Consider the following 21,861-nt stretch of genomic DNA (forward strand, 5'->3'; position numbering starts at 1 on the left):
GATGCAAACGTTAAACTGTTTCAGAAAATGATGGAAGATGATTGCTGGCGAGGAGGAGTATTTCAGCTTGATCCATGTTCAGTGGAAACAGACAAAGGGAGAGGCATGTGCTCTTGTGCACGTGTCACCTGGAACACTTTGGGTGCGCTGACGAGGGAGGCCAAGGCTGAGGACAGCGTTGCAGAAAAGATGCCAGCAGTGATGAGGGGGCCGAACCCTGACACCATGCTCATGACCTTGAGAAAAGAGGTTCCAGTAAGGAGACTCATCCATCACACAATTAAAAAAGAAAGTCAAAATTTTATTCAAATGCTTCCGCTTCCACTTTCTGTGATTTGGAAACTCCTTTATAAGTTACTTGCTAACCAGAGTGCGCCCCCCCGTTTCATTCTCAAGTTTCTTAATATTTGTTTTTCAAAATGGTCATGGCCATTTTTTGTCATTGTTTATAATAATAAGAAATGCTCACCACAATACGTTCAGAAGATATTGGAAAGAATAAAAAAGGAAAGGATTTCAAGGACTTTGAGAACATTACCCCTGTCTTTTGTGGGCATATGTTTCCTTGATGATGGGATATCCTATCCAGCAGAAAGTGGTATTTTAGTAAGTTTTGGGGAGGGCTCAGTTGTTTACTGGTCTTCTGAAAAGCTTTAGACTTTCTCGTCCTTCGAGCACATAGAGGCTTTTGAAACCTTTGCTTTCTCTGTGCTCATTAAATATAATTTTATATCTGAGACATGATGAGATTCTATCAATTTAAGTCATATTTTGGAATAATGACTTCAGCTGAGTTAATTTCTCTTTGTTGGTTGTTTAAATGGATGAATGAAGCCTTCACGACAAATTTGCCTCTCCCTCCGGTCACCAGTCATACAGACAAATTGATGTTTCAAGTTCTGCAGCTTTCCCAACTTCCCTTGTTCCTTCCCCCTCATTTACCTCCCCTTCTGCCACTCACAATTTCTCTCTTGGCCTTGTTTTCCAGACACTCCAAGACCACATCGGGGTCCTTTCCTGAATGGAAGCCCATACGTGAAGTGCATGCCAAGTGCTAACTATCTAAGTCTCTCCTTCTCCCGGCCATGAAATCTTTCACAGTTGATTGGGAGATGCATAATGTCAGGTGGTAATCTTTCTCTGGTGATGCAATTCATATAAAGGCCATTTTCTCCTCACCACAGTCAACATAACTGCAGGATTTGCCATCACATAATGCCTATAGGGTTCCCTTCCCTCACGCACAAATGGTTCCTTGCTGAATTCAAATGGATCAACAATCAATCATTTGCAAAGTCAGAAGTCTCATTATACTCCACATGACATTCTACAAATAAAAATAGCAATCAACATTTGTTTGTTTGTATTTTGACCGTTCAAACCTGGAAATTGTTCATCAGCCCATATTGACATGGTTCGTGCCGACATCTTGAGAAGTCGTAGCCCAACCCACAGGCGGCTGAACCATTGCAGTTCATCCCAGAAATGATGGTGTCATTCATGCTTCCGGTGGCGTCTCGGACCACACAGGCCCCTGGGGAAACAACCATGGCGCGTCATTGCTTTATAAGAGTTCTGCCCCCATAGGGTTTTCTGCTGAAATCATAGTTTACTTTGGGTCTGAGCAGGTCCATTGCCATCCTCTCTTGTCATTCTGGGACACGGTTACCTGGAGGTTCCCATCCTCAGAGCGCCCCCTGTCTCTAACAAGCTGCCATTGGGTGCTTTAAGTCCAAGCTCTCGCCTGCTTCTGTAAGACACTTGGGGGTTGGAACTCTCTTATTTTCTGAAATGTACATGGCAGTGCTTTGCACACAATATGTATTCAATTCATATATCTGGCTTGGTGCTACTGAAGGATTTATTTCCTCATCTGTGAGAGAACCAAGGGGCAGCATTATTGAATTCCGGTAATTAAGAGAACTGAGCTCTTGTTTTCAACTAATGATAGTCCTTTCATAATTATTTAAACATAGATAGAATTCTACTTTATATAGAATTTCATGGTTTAGTGTGATAAAATATTAAGATTTCCTTGGTACTATTAATGGTCAAATAATATTCTATAAAATATCAGTGTATTCCATTATGTTTATACAATTTGGTATTTCTGTTGTTTCCTACTATAAACATTCTATGATGAAGATCTTTGTGCACAAAAACTTCCTTCCATGTTTCAAAATATTTCTCGAGGACAGATTCCTAGAAATAGAGTTATGAACTTTTTAAAGATCCTTGATAGATATTTTAATCACTGACTTTCCTTGTGAATTTTATAACTATAATTTCTGCCACTACGTATTGGATAGGATTATTGAAAGATATGAATATATGTGGGAAATATGTAGAAACTTTCCTGAACTACCTGAGGGGTACATATTTTGCAAACTAAATCCCAACCAATGAAACTGTTCATTTTGCTCCTCCAGCTCCAGCCAGTATAAGTTGTCATCCCTTCCTAATAACTTCAAGGGAGGTCCCAGTGACAGATACTAACGGGAATCCTCAATTTTACCCGTGGAATTCATACCCTGTGAATGTGCGAAAGATGTAAAAATAATAGAATCTTCAAGCTGAGTCGCTGAAAATGAACAGTACAGGAATCCTGTTGATATAGCCTGAGGGAGGGGGCTGTCAGCCTCTGCTTAAACCATCGAAATCATGAACGCTGGCTACCAAGCAAAGCTATCCATTCCAGATTTTACCTTTTTTGCTTTGTTCTTTTGTTAAGCTGACTTTTCTGAATCATATATTTTGGCTTCTGCATTACACAACTCCCAATACTTCAATGAAGCCAAGCCATGGACCATAACTAATGACAGGCTACAGATCTCATGACTATCCTCTCCAGGGAAACAGATAGAAACAGATTTTTCCCCCAGGCAAAAACTGGAAGAATCTCTGAAATCAGGTCTATAACTTTACTCATTCCTTCATTTTTAGTTTGTGTGAGATAGAAAGCCATTTGGGAAATTTAACATAAGGTGATTTCAATGTCATTTAAAAATGTGTCAATTTCTAAAGTATTGGAATAAAATCTCTTTACATAGTAACTAAACTTGAAAATGCCACAGCAATATAGCTAACATTATCCAAATTTCTTCAAGTAGGAGACAGTGAGAGGAGCAAGAATCTAAGTTAACTGTGTCGCTTTTTTCTCCAGAAGCCAAGGTAAGATAAATGCATTTCCCCAATTTCCTTTAAGCAGAGGACTACTGGGATGTGCCCTTCGGTAAAATGGTCATCCCGGCTTCTGCAGTGAGGAACTATCTTCCCTAGTGTGCACAGAAAAGAGTTTGCGTCTCTGAATGTTCCCCATTCCTTCCTCTCCTACTACGGTAGAAGCAGGGGGTGACCCCCAACCAGAAGGAGGTGCGGTGCAGGCGCCAGGTGGAATGAAAGTCAGCTTAGAAACAGCAGGTGCATCCACATATTTTCTGCTCACTGAGCAATGTGGGGGCTGGCCACCCACACTGCTGGCAGCTGGGTCTTGTTCTGATCTCCTGCCAACTAGTGACAGTGACATTTCCATATCAGGGACAGTTAGTGCAAGGAGGGGATATAGTCATCAATTCTGTATCTTTCATACTTTCCTAAGCCTTTTTGTTTTTGTCTTGTTTTGCTTTTGGCTTCTTTTCTCTAGCTCTGTTTCTCACCTGCCTCCCAAGGCGAGGGAGGTGGGTGCTAGGGATGGTGGTTTCTTGGCAGTAAGATTATCACCTAGAGGAGCTAAATGGGATTCTCTTTGTGTTCGGGTAGAATAACAATCTGATTAACTCTATCTCAGCCCTGACCCAGAGACACCTATATTATAGCTTAATTGCATTCAAACCCCTAGAGCACCCAGGAGAGGAATAAAAATGTTGTCTTAAAAAAAAACTTACTATTTACGATCCATTGCAAGCCCACTGGACATGAAGAATAACTAGACTCCTTATAATTCTGGCATTCTGACACCAGAGACATACAACTTACCTACACAAATCGCAACTCCTATGTAGGCAACAGTGGTGATGAAAATGGCCAGCATGGTTCCTCTGGGGATGGCATCTTGGGGATCCTTTGAAAATAATGTGGTGGGATGAAGAGACAGGATGTAGTAAGAAATAGAAATGACTTAAGAGTTACTACAGTGTTTCAAGTTTTTCATCTACCTATCCTGAGGCACATTGTAAAGAAAAGATCAAGCTGGAGTTTTTTCTGGAGGTGTTCAAGTGTTCAGAGTGAAAAAAGAAATCTCTAGAACTTTGTGCTGAATGTAAAAGATATCTAACTGTACAGGACAGAGTTTTTATAGAAAAGTAAAATAGCTCACTCACTAATGTGTCTCCCTCCCCTTTATCTCCTGGGAATTTCTTGCAGATGTACCAGACCTCAAAGTATTAAAGACCCCAAACACATCCTGCACATTGATACACATTGGCAATATCTCTGTGTGTGTGTGCACATGTATTAGTTTTGTACCAAGCTTAGGCTTGCTTTTTAAAAAAAGTAACTTTTAAGCAAAAAGGATGATCTACTAAATTCTCCAATCCCTCAAATTTCCCATTTGGAATCTAGTTTAGGAATGACTACGATGGGAAATATTTGATTTCCATAAGCAAGCATAAAGAAAGAGGCAAATATAAGCTTATACCAGAAAATGGGCTTTTCTCTTGCTTATGAATGTATATAAATTTACTGAGCTGAGCTTGCATCATATATAAGATACCATTTTATATCTCATTTTGGGGGCTAAATCCTATCATAATCAATTTCCATACAGCATAACTTCTAAATAATTGAATTCACCTTAACAGGGATTATTAAATAGAGATATTAATGTATTTGTTGCTTATACAGGACAGTGCCTGGCATATAGTAGGAGTCAATAAATATTGAATTGAGTATAGATACTCAGTAGATATTAGTTCCCCCACCAAAGGACCTGAGATTTGTCAATACAAATAAGCGATAAATGCAGCCAAAGTTTGAGATTTTTTTTGTTTTTGTTTTTAACTTAAATGTGCTGATCAACTCCATTAGAGAGAAAAAAGAAAAAAAAGGCGGAGTACTCCTGGGTGGCTTAGTCAGTTAGGAGTCAACTTTGGCTCAGGTCATGATCTCACAGTTTGTGGGTTCGAGCCCTGCATCCACCTCTGTGCTGACAGCTTGGAGCCTGGATCCTGCTTTGGATTCTGTGTCTCCCCCTCTCTCTCTGCACCTCACCTGCTCAAGCTATCTCTCTCCCAAAAAATAAATAAATAAATAAATAAATAAATATTAAAGGGAAAATCCATCAGAGAGGCCAAGTCATGGTAAATATAGACCCAACCTGACAGCTGGAAATAAATATACAAGCAAATTTGCCCCTACTGGGAGTATGCCAGTCCTACAGCGCCACTATGTGATCATTAATTCCTCCCCATTCTTTTAGGAATATCTGCACAGGGGAGGTAAGATGGTGGAGTAGTATGGGGACCCGGAGCTTGTCTTGTCCCTGAAATGCAGCTAGATCAACATCGAACCATTTGAACACCCGGGAAATTGATCTGAGGATTAATGCAAGAACCTGTATAATTGGAGCCAGTGAACTTGGCAGGTACATAGTGCGGAGAGTGAACTGGGGGGGAGAAAAGCTGTAGAGCCACAGAGGGCAGGGAGTCATTTTCACAGAGAAATGACAAAGAAAGCAAAAGGGGAAAGTGCAGCGCATGGAGCTCACACAAGAAAAGCACTCCCCCTGAAAGTAGCTGGAGAGAAAGAGAGAAAGAAAGAGTGAAAACCCTCACAGGGGATTGAACAAGAAAGCTGTTCCCCAAAACTATTGATGGAGAGAAAGGGGAGGGTTTCAATGCCACCAAGACTGTATTAACAGTGGAGCTCAGAGTCTGAAGTTTCAAGCTCAGTGCCTCTGGCAGTGCTCTGGTAAAGAAGTCGGGTGAATCCCAGGAACAGGCAGCATGGTCTGAAGGATCATATGGGGAGAAGCAGTTTCCCTGATTGGAGACCATTTGGTAGAGGCCATATGGGCTCCCTACAGGGAAAGGTCCCAGCAGACCCCAGGGTGTGGCCACATTTACCGATATTAGAACAAAGACACCAGAGGGCAGCAAAACCTGGCACCAGCCGTGTGTTGTGTTTTGCCATAAACTCGGGGCCTCTGCTGCTGCACAACGGCAGGAACATTTTTCTGGGGCAAGCCAGCATCCGGCCATTGCTCAGTGAGACCCTCCCCCAGAGAGTACCGCAGAAAGCTGTGGAGGTTTCTGAAGTGTGGGGTTTTGAAACACAGCCCCATTTATGATTCAACTCTGGAGGGAAGTGCCACCTGGCAGGCAGGCAGCTTGGAACAGACAGGGTCGAGGCAGGGGTCAGACAGGAGCCTGAGACAAAGAAGGGTGCTTGACTGAGGGTCAGTGAGGGCATGGGGTTCCTGCGCTAGAGACAAAGGAGCTGGCTGAAGCCATTTTCACTTCTAGCACGCACACATGTATCAACCTCAGTAAGCTAAGCAGCGGCACTAAGAGGAGAACAGAGATATTACAGCAAGCCAAGCCCACCTGCGCCCTCTAGGCATGTCCCCCAGAAAACCAACACAAATCCCTTCCACCTGTTTATTAATTTACAGACTATAGTGTGCTGCAAAGTTTCAGTTCTAGGGGAAACTGGATGTCTCTTCATTTGGGTTTCATTCTGTTTGCTGGTTTATTTGTTTTATTTTTAATTTTTTAACTTTTTTTCGTTGTCTTTTCCCAGACAGACAAAAAATAAGGGAGTTCATGACCACTAAACCAGCCCCACATGAAATTTTAAGAGGGGTTCTTTGAGTGGAGAAAAGACAAAACACAACAAAAAAGACCAAAAGCAGCAAAGACTAGAAGAGACCGGAGAAGATCACCAAAAACACCAAATATTCAGGCAACACAATGGCAATAAATTCATGAATTTCAATAATCAGTCTAAATGTAAATGAACTAAGTGATCCAATAAAAAGACATAGGGTATCAGAATGGATTAAAAAAAAAAGACCCATCTGTATGCTGACTACAAGAGACTCATTTTAGACCTAAAGACATCTGTAGATTGAAAGTAAGGGGATGGAGAACCATCTATCATGGAATGGAGGTCAAAAGAAAATCAGAGTAGCCATTCCTATATCAGACAAACTAGATTTTAAAAGAGAGACCGGAACAAGAGATGTAAAAGGGCATTATATCATAATTAAGGGTCTATCCACCAAGAAGATCTAACAATTATAAATATTTATGCCCCAAACTTGAAGCCCCAAATATAAAAATCAATTAATCACTAACGTAAAGAAACTCATTGATAATAATACCATAATAGTAGGGGACTTTAACACTCCACTTACCACAATGGAAAGATCATCTGAACAGAAAATCAACAAGGAAACAATGGCTTTGAATGACATACTGGGCTGGATGGACTTAACAGATATATTCAGAACGTTTAATCCTAAAGCAGTAAAATACACATTCCTATTGAGTTAACATGGAACATTCCCCAAAATAGATCACATACTGGATCTCAAATCAGCCCTCAACAAGTACAAAAAATCGATATCATACCATGCATATTTTCAGACCAGAATGCTATGAAACTTGAAATCAACCACAAGAAAATATTTGGAAAGACCATGACTATTTGGAGATTAAGGAACATCCTACTAAAGAATGAAACCAAAATATTAAAGAGGAAATTAAAAAATACATGGAAGCCAATGAAAAGGAAAACACAACCATCTAAAAATTTTGGGATGCAGCAAAGGCAGTAATAAGATGGAAGAATATAGCAATCCAGGGCTTCCTAAAGAAGGAAGAAAGGTCTCAAATACACAACCCAACCTTACACTAAAGAGCTGGAAAAGGAATATCAAATATAGCCCAAAACCAGCAGAAGAGGGAAATAATAAAGATTAGAGCAGAAATCAATGATATCAAAATAAAAAAAATAGTAGACCAGATCAACAAAACCAGGAGCTGTTTCTTTGAAAGAATTAACAAAATCGATAAACCCTCAGCTAGATTTATCAAGAATAAAAGGAAAGGACTCAAGTAAACAAAATCATGAATGAAAGAGGAGAGGGGTGCCTGGGTGATGCAGTTGGTTAAGTGCCCAACTCTTGATCTCAGCTCAGATCATAATCTCACAGTTTGTGAGTTCGAGCCCCACATCAGGCTCTGTGCTGATCATGCGGAGCCTGCTTGGAATGCTTTCTCTCCTTCTGTCTTCTCTCTCTCTCTCTCTCAAAATAAATAAAATTAAAAGAAAAAGAAAAGCAGAGATCACAACCAGCACCGTAGAAATACAAACAATAATAAGAGAATACTATGAGCAATTATACGCCAACAAACTGGGCAATCAACAGATTCCTAGACATATACACTACCAAAACTAAAACAGGAAGAAGTAGAAAATTTAAACCACCCGTAACCACTAAAGACATTGAATCAATAATCAAAAATTTCCCAACAAACTAGGGTCCAGGGCCAGATGGCTTTCAAGGGACATTCTAAAAACATTTAAAGAAGAGTTAACACCTATTCTCTTGAAACTGTTCCAAAAAACACAAATGGAAAGAAAACTTCCACAGTCATTCTATGAGACCAGCATTACCTGGATTTCAGAACCAGACAAAGACCCCAATAAAAAGGAGAATTACAGGCTAATCTCCCTGATAAACATGTATGCAAAAATTTTCAAAAAGATACTAGTAAATGGAATTCAACAATACATTAAAAGCAGCATTCACCACAATCATGTGGGGTTTACTCCTGGGCTTCAGGGCTGGTTCAACATCCACAAGTCAATACATCACATTAATAAAAGAAAAGACAAGAATCACATGATCCTCTCAATAGATGCAAAAAAGTATTTGACAAAATACAGCATCCTTTCTTGATAAAAACCCTCAAGAAAGCAGGGATAGAAGACACATACCTCAACATCATAAGGGCCATATATGAAAGACCTGCAGCTAATATCATCCTCAATGGGGAAAACCGAGAGCTTTCCCTTTAAAGTCAGGAACACAACAGGGATGTCTATTCTCACCACTGTTGTTCAACAAAGTGTTGAAAGTCTTAGCCTCAGCAATCAGACAACAAAAATAAATAGAAGATATCCAAATCAGAAGGATTTTCTCTTTGGAGAGATGTGATATTCTATGTGGAAAACCCAAGAGACTCCACCAAAGAACTGTTAGGACTGATACCTGAATTCAGCAAAGTCACAGGATGTAAAATCAATGTAAAGATAACAGTTGCATTTCTATACACCAATAATGAAGCAGCAGAAAGAGAAATCAAGGAATTGATCTCATTTACAATTACACTGAAAACAATAAAATACCTAGGAATTAACCTAACCAAAGAGATAAAAGATCTATATGCTGAAAACTATAGAATGCTTATGAAAAAACTGAAGAAAACACAAAGAAATGGAAAAATATTTCACGTTCATGGATCAGAAGAACAAATATAGTTAAAATGTTGATACTGTCCAGAGAAATCTACACATTCAATGCAATCCCTATCAAAATAACACCAGCTTTCTTCACAGAGCTAGAACAAACAATTCTAAAATTTGTATCAAACCAGGAAAGACCCTTGATAGTTAAAATCACGTTGGAAAAGAAAACCAAGGCTGGAGGTTATCACAATTCTGGACATCAGTCTGTATTACAATGCTGTAATCAACAAGGCAGGATAGTGCACATAGATCAATGGAACAGAATAGAGAACCCAGAATTGGACCCATAAATATATGGCCAACTAATCGCTGACAAAGCACAAAAGAATATCCAATGGAAAAATGAGTCTCTTTAGCCAGTTATGTTGGGAAAACTGGACAGTGACGTGCAGGAGAATGAGCCTGAACCACTTTCTTCACCATAAACAAAAATAAATTCAAAATAGAGCAAAGACCTAAATGTAAGTCAGGAAACCATGAAAATCCTAGAGGAGAAAACAGGCAGCAACCTCTCTGACCTCAGCCACAGCAACTTCTTACTAGACATGTCTCTGGAGGCAAGGGAAACAAAAGCAAAAATAAACTGTTGGGACCTCATCAAAATAACAAGCTTCTGCACAGTGAAGGAAACAATCAACAAAACTAAAAGGCAACCAACAGAAAGGGAAAAGATATCTGGATTTGGTGTATCTGATAAAGGGTTAGTATCCAAAATCTATAACAAATTTATTAAACTCAACACCAAAAAGCAAATATGCCAGTGAAGAAATGGACAGAAGACATGAATAGACACTTTTCCAAAGAAGACATCCAGATGGCTAACAGATACATGAAAAGGTGCTCAACATCACTCGTCATCAAGGAAATACAAATCAAAACAATACTGAGATACCACTTCACACCGGTCAGAGTGACTAAATTAACAACTCGGGAAACAACAGATGTTGGAAAGGATGTAGAGAAAGGGGAACACCTTTGTGTTATTGGTGGGAATGCAAACTGGTGCAGCCATTCTGGAAAACAGTATGGAGGTTTCTCAAAAAATTAAAAATAGGACTGCCTGACGACCCAGCAATTGCACTATGAGGTATTTATCCAAAGATACAAAAATGCTGATTTGAAGGGGCACATGCACCCCAATGTTTATGTCAGCACTATCAACAATAGCCAAATTATGGAGAGAGCCCAAATGTCCATTGACTGACAAATGGATAAAGAAGAGGTGGTATATATATATATATATATATATATATANGTATCATGCTCAGTGAAATAAGTCAATCAGAGAATGGTAAATACAATATGGTTTCACTCAAATGTGGAATTTCAGAAACAAAACAGATGAACAAAGGGGTAGGGAAGGAAAAATAAGATAAAATCACAGAGGGAGACAAACCATAAAAGACTCTTAAATACAGAGAAAAAAACTGAGAGTCGCTGGAGGGCAGTGCTAGATGGGTGATGGGTATTAACATCACTTGTTGGTATTTGTTGGGATGAGCACTAGGTATTATATGTAAGTGATGAATCATTAAATTCTACTCCTGAAATCATTATTACACTATTTGTTAACTAACTTGGAATTAAATAAGGTTTAAAAATTAAAAATAAAAAAGGCATATGTGCACATAGGTTGTTCTGCTACATATATACCCCAGGCTTCTCCTTCCCAGCTATTATCTCCAAAAGTGAATTCAGCTAACTGATGCAGTTGAGCAATACATCAAAAGAAGAAGATAATTGTGGCTGAATTGGGTCCCTCTCAATCTCCCAGTTCCTGCTATATTTCAAGTTTTATTTTATTGATTAACTATTTCTTATGACCTGAGTGGAATGTGAAGATTAAGTGAAAAAGGGCAATATTAATTTAAGTGGGGGATAAAAGAAATATATATAACGATATGAGGTATGACAGTAGAAGGTATCATGTACCTAAACATGAAAACTTAGTTCTTATGTAGTTTGCATCTGCTACAAAATCTGAAATTACTTACTTAGAATATACATGAGGGTCAGACTTGACACAATTTAAATCAGGATACCAGTATCTTAATAGGCATATATTCACATTGTCTGTTCTGGCTCCCTTTCACCTAGACAGGGACCAGGACTTTGACAAATTCTTGGTTTTTACTTTAAATGTTAGTTTCCATCTCCCCAGCAGTTACCTAAAAATCTAGCCTTCTTTAACCTTGTTTTGTTAAATATTATATATTTTTAAGATAGAATACACAAGCAATCCAATAGACTGAGGCTTTTTGAGTGTCAACCACATCCTGATCTTGCATCTTTAAACCCACATCTTAACTGTGTTGATTAGATTTGGGTACCTTCCAAAGCAGAAACAGCCGCAGGGGCTGAACAAAAAAGGGAGAAAAGAGAGAGTTTAAATTCCATTAAGACTCTACAAACAGGGGGAGCGCAGAGTCTGAAAGTCTGCAGCTGGATACCTGGTGGCGTTCTGGTTGGAAGCGTGAATCCCCAGGAGTAGAGTGAGCTCTGGGTGGGTCCTAGGGCCAAGGGGGAGATGCAGTCCCCCTGCTGGGAGGACATTTGGTAGAGGCTGTGTGCCTCCAGAGGCCCCAGTGGACCCCAGAGAACAACCACATTCGCTGGTGCTGGAACAAGGACGTTAAGGGTGAAGCCTGCTGTCAGATGTGTGTTGTGATTTAACATAGTCCCTGAAATGCTGCTGATGCACGATCACGTGAACTTTTTCTGGGGCAGGCTGGCACCCTGCGGCAGTCTCTGGGCATCACTGCGAACCTGTCTTGGTGCAGCTGGCACCAGGCCATTGCTCGGTGTGACCCTCCCCCAGAAGATCTGAGCGCGTCAACCCCGCAGTCCCTCAGAAGTGAGGGGTCGGGAAACATCTGCTCATGAGATAAAACTCAGGAGGGAGGTGCCGCCTTGGCAACCTGATGGCTTGGTCACTGACAGTGTAAAAGTGGGGAGTGGATGGAAGCCAGAGACAAAGGACAGGTGCACTGTTGCTGGCCGGGACAACAGAGTTCTGATACTGAAGACTGGGTATCTAGGTGACTACATTTTCACCCCTCCGATGCATGCAGATACACACCTAGGAGAGCGGCAGCAATCCACCCCGGTAAGCTCAGCAGCGCCATCTAGTGGAAAATGGAGCCATTACACTAAGCCCCGCCCAATAGGGCCAACCTCACTAACCAGGAACATCTCCAGTCTCTTCACCTGCTTGGTTTACAGACTTAGTGTATACCTGCTTAGTTTACAGTGCTTCATAGTTTGACTTCTAAGGGAAAACGATGTAATTTCAATCATATATCAGACTGTTTGCTGATCCATCTATTCAATTTTTTTCTTTATGGTTTCTTTTCTCTATCTTCAATACAGAAAGAGAAAAAATTTATTTTTATTTTCAATTTTTATTAAAAATATTTTTATTTATTTTTTTCTACTGTATCTTTCACTTTTTTGTAAATATTTCAAATTCTATTTTACTTCCATCATTTCATTTTATTTCATTGTATTCATTTTTTTCAATTTTTTTCAAAAGTGTTCTTTTTTTGGTATCTTTATTCTCAATTCTGTCAAGCTCCTTTCAACTACCAGACCAAAAAACACCTAGGATCTAGCATACATTATTTGATACTTGTGTGTGTGTGTGGTATTTAATTTTTTAATTTTACTTTTTCACCTTATTATTTCCTTTTCTCCTCTCAAAATGACAAAACAAAGGAATTCACCCCAAAAGAAAGAGCAGGAAACACAGAGGATTCCCATTAGATTCAACAAAAACCAGCCATCAACAAGGGCATATCATAGTCAAATTCACAAAACACTCAGGCAAGGAAAGAATCATGAAAGCAGCAAGGGAAAAAGTCCTTAGAATACAAGAGAAGACAGATCATGTTTGCAGCAGACCTATCCACAGAAACTTGGCCAGCCAGAAAGGAGTGGCAGCATATATTCAGTGTGCTGAATCTGAAAAATATGCAGGCAAGAATTTTTAACCAGCAAGGCTGTCATTCAAAATAGGAGAGATAAAAAGTTTCCCAACAAACAAAAATTAAAGGAGTTCATGACCACTAAACCAGCTCTGCAAGAAATTTTAAGGGGGACTCTCTGAGGGGAGAAAAGATGGGAAAAAAATACCCAAAGCAACAGGGACTAGAAAGGACCAGAGAATACCACCAGAAACTCCAATTCTATAAGGAACATAATGGCAATAAATTCATATCTTTCAGTACTCACTCTAAACATCAACGGTTAGAGCTCCAATCAGAAGACATAGGGTAACAGAATGGATAAGAAAACAAGATCCATTGATATACTGTTTACAAGAGACCCACTTTGGACCTAAAGACATCTTCAGATTGAAAGTAAGGGGATGGAGAACCATCTATCATGATAATGGTTGACAAAAGAAAGTCAGAGTAGCCATACATATGTCAGACAATCTAGACTTTAAAGACAGTAACAAGAGATGAAGAAGGGAGTTATATCATAATTAAGGGGTCTATCCACCAAGAAGACCTAACAATCATAAATATTTATGCTCCAAATATGGAAGCACCCAAATACATAATCACAAGCATAAAGAAACTCATTGATAATAATACCATAATAATAGGGGACTTAAACACTCCACTTGCATCAATGAACAGATCATCTAAACAGAAAATCAACAAGAAAATGCTTTGAATGACACACAGGACCAGATACACTTAACAGCTATATTTGGAACATTCCATCCTAATGCAGCAGATTATACATTCTTCTTTAGCACACATGGAACGTTCTCCAGAATACATGACATACCAGGACACAAATCAGTCCTCAAAAAGGACAAAAAGATCAAGATTATACAGTGCATATTTTCAGATGACAATGCTATGAAACTTGAAATCAACCACAAGAAAAAATTTGGAAAGGTAACAAATACTTGGAGATATAAGAACATCCTACTAAAGAATGAATGGTCTAACCAAGAAGTTAAAGAGGAAATTAAAAGGTATATGGAAGCCAATAAAAATGATAACACTACAGCCCAAAACCTCTGGGACACAGCAAAGGCAGTTGTAAGAGGAAAGTATATAGCAATCCAGGCCTTCCTAGAGAAGGAAGAAAGGCCTCAGATACACAACTTAACCTTACACCTTAAAAAGCTGGGGAAAGAACAGCAAATAAAATCCAAAACCATCAGAAGATAAGAAATAATAAAGATTAGAGTAGAAATCAATACTATCGAAACCACAAAAACAGTAGAACAGAGCAATGAAAAAAGAAACTGATTCTTTGAAAGATTTGACAAAATTGATAAAGCCAGTTTGATCAGAAACAAAAAGGAAAGGACCCAAATAAATAAAATCAAGAATGAAAAAGAAGAGATCACAACCAACACTGCAGAAATAAAAAAATTAATAAGAGAATATTATGAGCAATTATATACCAATAAAATGGGCAATCTAGAAGAAATGGACAAATTCCTAGATACAGATAAACATCCAAAACTGAAACAGGAAGAAATAGAAAAATTTTTACAGAGCCATTACCAGTAAAGAAATCGAATTAGTAGTAAAAAATCTCCCAAAAGACAAGAGTCCAGGGCCAGATGGCTTTCCAGGGGAATTCTACCAAACATTTAAAGAAGAGTTAAAACCTATTCTCTTTAAGCTGTTCCAAAAAATAGAAATGGAAGGAAAATTTCCAAACCCTTCCCATGAAATGACCATTACCTTGATTCCAAAACCAGACAAATACCCCACTAAAAAGGGGAACTATAGACAAATTTCCCTGATGAACATGGATGCAAAAATCCTCAAGATATTAGCCAACCAGATCCAATAATATATTAAAAATATTATTCACCACAACCAAGTGAGATTTATACCTGGGATGCAGGGCTGGTTCAATATCCACAAAACAATCAATGTGATTCATCACATCAATAAAATAAAGGACAAGAACCACAAGATTCTCTCAATAGATGCAGAGAAAGCACTTGAGAAAATACAGCATCCTTTCTTGATAAAAACCCTCAAAAAAGTAGGGATAAAAGGATTATACCTCGAGATCATAAAAGCCATGTATGAAAGACCCAATGCTAATATCACCCTCAATGGGGAAGAAACTGAGAGCTCCCCCCTAAGGTCAGGAACAAGACAGGATGTCCACTCTCACCACTTTTATTCAACATAGTATTGGAAGTCTTAGCCTCAGCAATCAGACAACACAAAGAAATAAAAGGCATCCAAATCAGCCAGGAGGAGGTCAAACTTCCACTCTTCACTGATGACATGATACTCTATATGGAAAACCCAAAAGATTCCACCAAAAGAATGCTAGAACTGATACATGAATTCAGCAAAGTTGCAGGATAAAAAAATCAATGCACAGAAGTCAGTTGCATTCCTATACACCAATAATGAAGCAACAGAAAAAGAAATCAAGGAATCGATCCCATTTACAATTCAACGAAAAACCATAAAATATCCAGGAATAAATCTAACCACAGAGGTGAAAAATCTATATACTGAAAACTATAGAAAGCTTACGAAAGAAATTGAAGAAGGCACAAAAAAATGGAAACATATTCCATGCTCCTGGATAGGAAGAACAAATATTGTTAAAATGTCAATAGTACTCAAAGCAATCTACATATTCAATGCAATCCCTATCAAATTAACACCAGCATTCTTCACAGAGCTAGAACAAACAATCCTAAAACTTGTATGGAACCAGAAAAGACCCCGAATAGCCAAAGCAATTCTGAAAAAGAAAACAAGAGCTGGAGGCATTACGATACTGGACTTTAAGCTGTATTACAAAGCTGTAATCATCAAGACAGTGTGGTACTGGCACAAAAACAGACACTCAGATCAATGGAACAGAATTGAGAACCAGAAATGGACCAACAAACATATGACCAACTAATCTTTGACAAAGCAGGAAAGAATATCCAATAAAGATAGTCTCTTCAGCAAGTGGTGCTGGGAAAACTGGACAGCGACCTGCAGAAAAATGAACCTAGACCACTTTCTTACCCCATACACAAAAATAAACTCAAAATGGATGAAAGACCTAAATGTAAGACAGGAAGCCATCAAAATCCTTGAGGAGAAAGCAGGCAAATACCTCTTTGACCTTGGCCGCAGCAACTTCTTACTCAACACGTCTCCAAAGGCAAGAGAAACAGAAGCAAAAATGAACTATTGGGANCAAGATATTAGCCAACCAGATCCAATAATATATTAAAAATATTATTCACCACAACCAAGTGAGATTTATACCTGGGATGCAGGGCTGGTTCAATATCCACAAAACAATCAATGTGATTCATCACATCAATAAAATAAAGGACAAGAACCACAAGATTCTCTCAATAGATGCAGAGAAAGCACTTGAGAAAATACAGCATCCTTTCTTGATAAAAACCCTCAAAAAAGTAGGGATAAAAGGATTATACCTCGAGATCATAAAAGCCATGTATGAAAGACCCAATGCTAATATCACCCTCAATGGGGAAGAAACTGAGAGCTCCCCCCTAAGGTCAGGAACAAGACAGGATGTCCACTCTCACCACTTTTATTCAACATAGTATTGGAAGTCTTAGCCTCAGCAATCAGACAACACAAAGAAATAAAAGGCATCCAAATCAGCCAGGAGGAGGTCAAACTTCCACTCTTCACTGATGACATGATACTCTATATGGAAAACCCAAAAGATTCCACCAAAAGAATGCTAGAACTGATACATGAATTCAGCAAAGTTGCAGGATAAAAAAATCAATGCACAGAAGTCAGTTGCATTCCTATACACCAATAATGAAGCAACAGAAAAAGAAATCAAGGAATCGATCCCATTTACAATTCAACGAAAAACCATAAAATATCCAGGAATAAATCTAACCACAGAGGTGAAAAATCTATATACTGAAAACTATAGAAAGCTTACGAAAGAAATTGAAGAAGGCACAAAAAAATGGAAACATATTCCATGCTCCTGGATAGGAAGAACAAATATTGTTAAAATGTCAATAGTACTCAAAGCAATCTACATATTCAATGCAATCCCTATCAAATTAACACCAGCATTCTTCACAGAGCTAGAACAAACAATCCTAAAACTTGTATGGAACCAGAAAAGACCCCGAATAGCCAAAGCAATTCTGAAAAAGAAAACAAGAGCTGGAGGCATTACGATACTGGACTTTAAGCTGTATTACAAAGCTGTAATCATCAAGACAGTGTGGTACTGGCACAAAAACAGACACTCAGATCAATGGAACAGAATTGAGAACCAGAAATGGACCAACAAACATATGACCAACTAATCTTTGACAAAGCAGGAAAGAATATCCAATAAAGATAGTCTCTTCAGCAAGTGGTGCTGGGAAAACTGGACAGCGACCTGCAGAAAAATGAACCTAGACCACTTTCTTACCCCATACACAAAAATAAACTCAAAATGGATGAAAGACCTAAATGTAAGACAGGAAGCCATCAAAATCCTTGAGGAGAAAGCAGGCAAATACCTCTTTGACCTTGGCCGCAGCAACTTCTTACTCAACACGTCTCCAAAGGCAAGAGAAACAGAAGCAAAAATGAACTATTGGGACCTCATCAAAATAAAAAGCTTGACAGGGAAGGCAACAATCAGCAAAACTAAAAGGCAATCGATGAAATGGGAGAAGGTATTTGCAAAGGACATATCAGATAAAGCGTTAGTATCCAAAATCTATAAAGAACTTTTATACTCAACACCCAAAAAACAAATGGGTGAATAGACATAAATAGACACTCTCCAAAGAGGACATCCAGATGGCCAACAGACGCATGAAAAAATGCTCAACGTCACTCATCATCGGGGAAATGCAAATCAAAACCACAATGAGGTACTACCTCACATCTTTCAGAATGGATAACAACTCAGGCAACAACAGATGCTGGCAAGGATGTGGAGAAAGAGGATCTCTTTTGCACTACAGGTGGGAATGCAAACTGGTACGGCCACTTTTGGTGCAGCCAAAAACAGTATGGAGGTTCTTCAAAAAACTAAAAATAGAACCACCGTATGACCCAGCAATTGCACTACTAGGTATTTTTCCAAGGGATACAGGTGTGCTATTTTGAAGGGGCACATGCACCCCAATGTTTATAGCAGCACTATTGAGAATAGCCAAAGTATGGAAAGAGCCCAAATATCCATCAATGAATGAATGGATAAAGAAGTTGTGGTGTGTGTGTGTGTGTGTGTGTGTGTGTGTGTGTGAGTGTGTGTGAGTGTGTGTATGTACACAATGGAGTATTGCTTGGCAATCGAAAAGAATGAAATCTTCCCATCTGCAACTATGTGGATGGAACTAGAGGGTATTATGCTAAATGAAATTAGTCAGAGAAAGACAGATATCATATGACTTCACTTATATGAGGACTTTAAGATACAAAACGTAAGGGAAGGGAACAAAAATAATATAAAAACAGGGAGGTGGACAAAACATAAGAGACTCTTAAATATGGAGAACAAACAGAGAGTTACTGGAGGGGTTGTGGGAGGGGGGAAGGGCTAAATTGGTAAGAGGTATTAAGGAATCTACTCCTGAATTCATTGTTGCACTGTATGCTGATTAACTTGGATGTAAATTTAAAATAAATAAATAAATAAATAATGTGTGCTTTCAGGGGTGCCTGGGTGGCACAGTTGGTTAAGCTTCCAACTCTTGATTTCGGCTCACATCATGATCTCACGGTTTGTGAGTTCAAGCCCTGCATTGGGCTCTGTACCAAAAGTGCAGGATTCTCTCCCTCTCTCTGCCCTCCTCCGCTTGCATTCTCTCTCTCTCTCTCTCTCTCTCTCAAAATAAATAAACTTAAGAAAACATATGTGCTTAAAGTTTGCAGAATTTTACATCAGTGACCTCTGATACTTTTCCAAATCTGAGAAACTGGAATCTCAACATCAATCGCTCAATTTCATTAAGCAGCAATACTCACTACTTGAATCATTTTGAACAAGTTTCTTAATTTTTGGAGCTTCTGCCTAATCTATTTTATGCCATATCTCAGTTCAAGAACTGACCATGACACTGGTCCCTAATATGACAAATCTAAATGCCCTTATTCATTCACTCAATAAATATTTATTGAAACTTTACTGTCTCTGAGGATGCAGCAGTGAATATAACCAAAGGCAAGGTCCCCACTATCACATAGTTATATTCTGGGGCAAACATCTCTTTCTTAGGTCCCACCAACAGCCATTTCCTCTTGCCTTATAAGGTCACCCAGTCTCATCAGGGCTTCTCCAGTTATACTGTGAAGGACTTCTTACTGTTTCCAGTTTCCCCATGCCTGATTGTTCTTTTGTCTTTTCTACCCGGAATACCCTTATATTTTCTTATCAACAGTTACTATTTAGCTTTTGCTCTAAGTTCACACTTAAAAGTTACATCCTCAAGGAAATCATACTGGACCTAACAATTATTTGTTTACTCTGTTTATTTCACAGTTTATTTAGACAGTACATATGGTTTTCATTTATACATATCTCTTTTTACAAATTTTTTTAATGTTTTATTTATTTCTGAGAGAGAGAGAGGCAGCATGAACAGGGGAGGGTCAGAGAGAGAGGGAGACACAGAATCAGAAGCAGGCTCCAGGCTCTGATCTAGCTGTCAGCATAGAGCCTGATGCGGGGCTCGAACCCACGAACCGTGAGATCATGACCTGAGCTCAAGCTGGACGCTTAACCAACTGAGCCACCCTGTGCCCCCATTTATATATATCTCTTGATGGCTCTTGCAAATACTTCTTATCTTCCAAAGTTGATTATAAATTTATTGAATTAAAACCTGTGTCGTCTTCTTTTTTGTATATGATACGAGACTATTTACTACCCCCTAACATCCATTCTCATCTTCCTCCTTGAAATACTAGACCTCCCTTAAATTCCAAGCACATGGCTGCCCATCTAGAGACTAAATTTCCCAACTTTCTTCACAAGTAGGAAGGTCATAGAGACTACATTCTGGCCAATGGAATGTCAGCAGAGGTAATACATGCAAGGTCCAGGAAATGCTTGCCCTCTCCTTCTTACTCCTCTTCCTATGGGCTGGAACATGATCTTCGAAGTGACCAGTCATCTTGGACCTTGCTGGTGAGGGCAAACCCAAGGGAATGTTAAAACAAGAGATCATCTGGGATCCTGGGCTACCTTTTGGAGAAGATGTGTCTTATTCCACTGCATGGCCTATGAGCTCAGATTTTTATCCACTAGAAAAATAAACCTCTATATTGTTTAGGTCACTGCTATCAGTATTTCTAAAACATTCAAGCCAATATTCTAACATAATGCCCCATAATTATGGTACCTGGCAAAATAATATGAATGTAGTGCTAAATAAATACTGATTAAATGAATGAATATATGTATCTGAATTTGATAACTATAATAAATATTCACTAACAAAGTGATTGGGGGTGGGTGGGTGTTTTTTCCTGAATGTTATGTGTTCTTTTTCATTATGTGTTTAAAAGAGAAAGACAGGTTCTGGCATCTTTTTTACTGAGCTGTATTCATTTCGTTGGAAATGCTATATACTATCAACATACTCTATCCTTCTGATATCATTGAATAAAACTTTTGGAAGGAATATCTGAAATATGATGTTCTGGCATTAAATTTTGGCCTTAAAAGAGAGAAGTTTTAAACAACTGGGAACCCTTGCAGAAATTTTAGTTTTAAAATTTGTAGGGAACCACAAAAGCATAGGAGACAACATACCTCCAAATCTCCTGAGATATTGGCACCAGCAAGAATCCCAGTAGCTGCAGGGAAAAAAATGGCAAAGACAGAGAAGAAGCCTTCACCTTTTGTGAAGCTTGGCCCAAAGTTTTCGGCAAATATTGACGCTGCAACACAAGAGAAAATTATCATGTAGGCTTTCTTTACAGAGTATGAGACAGGTTACCTTTAGCTTCTATCAATGTCTCATGTAAATGTTTCCCTGTATTTTAAATGGAATGAACTTGAAGATGCTGGTGTACTCCTGACAAACCTCATGGTCCTATTTACCAAGACTCAAGGTTGTAGATCTCTAGGACACAGCTCTGAAAAAGTTTTGTGCCAAAAGAGACCCAATCCTCCCGACTTTTTTGAACCTAGAAGATCGGAAAGGGGGGAAATGGAGAATATATGACTATACTAGCATATTTGCAAATACACCACACAGTCCATTGCCCTACACACGGACAACTACTTTCTTCCATGCATAAATAATCAACACACAGCTTTTCTATGCTTTTTTTTTTTTTTAAATTCTGGGAGAGCCTCTGGGTAAAACTATCTTATGATTTTGCTACTTATGTTTACCTTCTCCATTTCCTGCTCCCAGAAATTAGATCTTAAATT

The 21,861-nt window shown here is 38.8% G+C and overlaps 1 protein-coding gene across 3 annotated transcripts in view; it reads right to left on the minus strand.

Annotated features, from left to right (window-relative positions):
* Positions 1 to 21,861, minus strand: part of SLC12A1 (solute carrier family 12 member 1) — a 98,754-nt gene that overhangs the window by 50,397 nt on the left and 26,496 nt on the right. For all 3 annotated transcript variants that reach the window (XM_077764326.1, XM_077764325.1, XM_077764327.1), the window contains exons 8-11: positions 21,235 to 21,362; positions 3,976 to 4,060; positions 1,383 to 1,534; positions 129 to 236 (exon numbers count right to left, since the gene is read on the minus strand). In XM_077764326.1, the coding sequence (XP_077620452.1) occupies positions 129 to 236; positions 1,383 to 1,534; positions 3,976 to 4,060; positions 21,235 to 21,362 (473 nt within the window). The remainder of the gene's footprint in view (positions 1 to 128; positions 237 to 1,382; positions 1,535 to 3,975; positions 4,061 to 21,234; positions 21,363 to 21,861) is intronic.

The sequence above is a fragment of the Crocuta crocuta genome, unplaced genomic scaffold (assembly GCF_008692635.1).
Source record: "Crocuta crocuta isolate KB4526 unplaced genomic scaffold, BGI_CrCroc_1.0 scaffold102, whole genome shotgun sequence".
In the NCBI taxonomy this organism is placed as follows: Eukaryota; Metazoa; Chordata; class Mammalia; order Carnivora; family Hyaenidae; genus Crocuta; species Crocuta crocuta.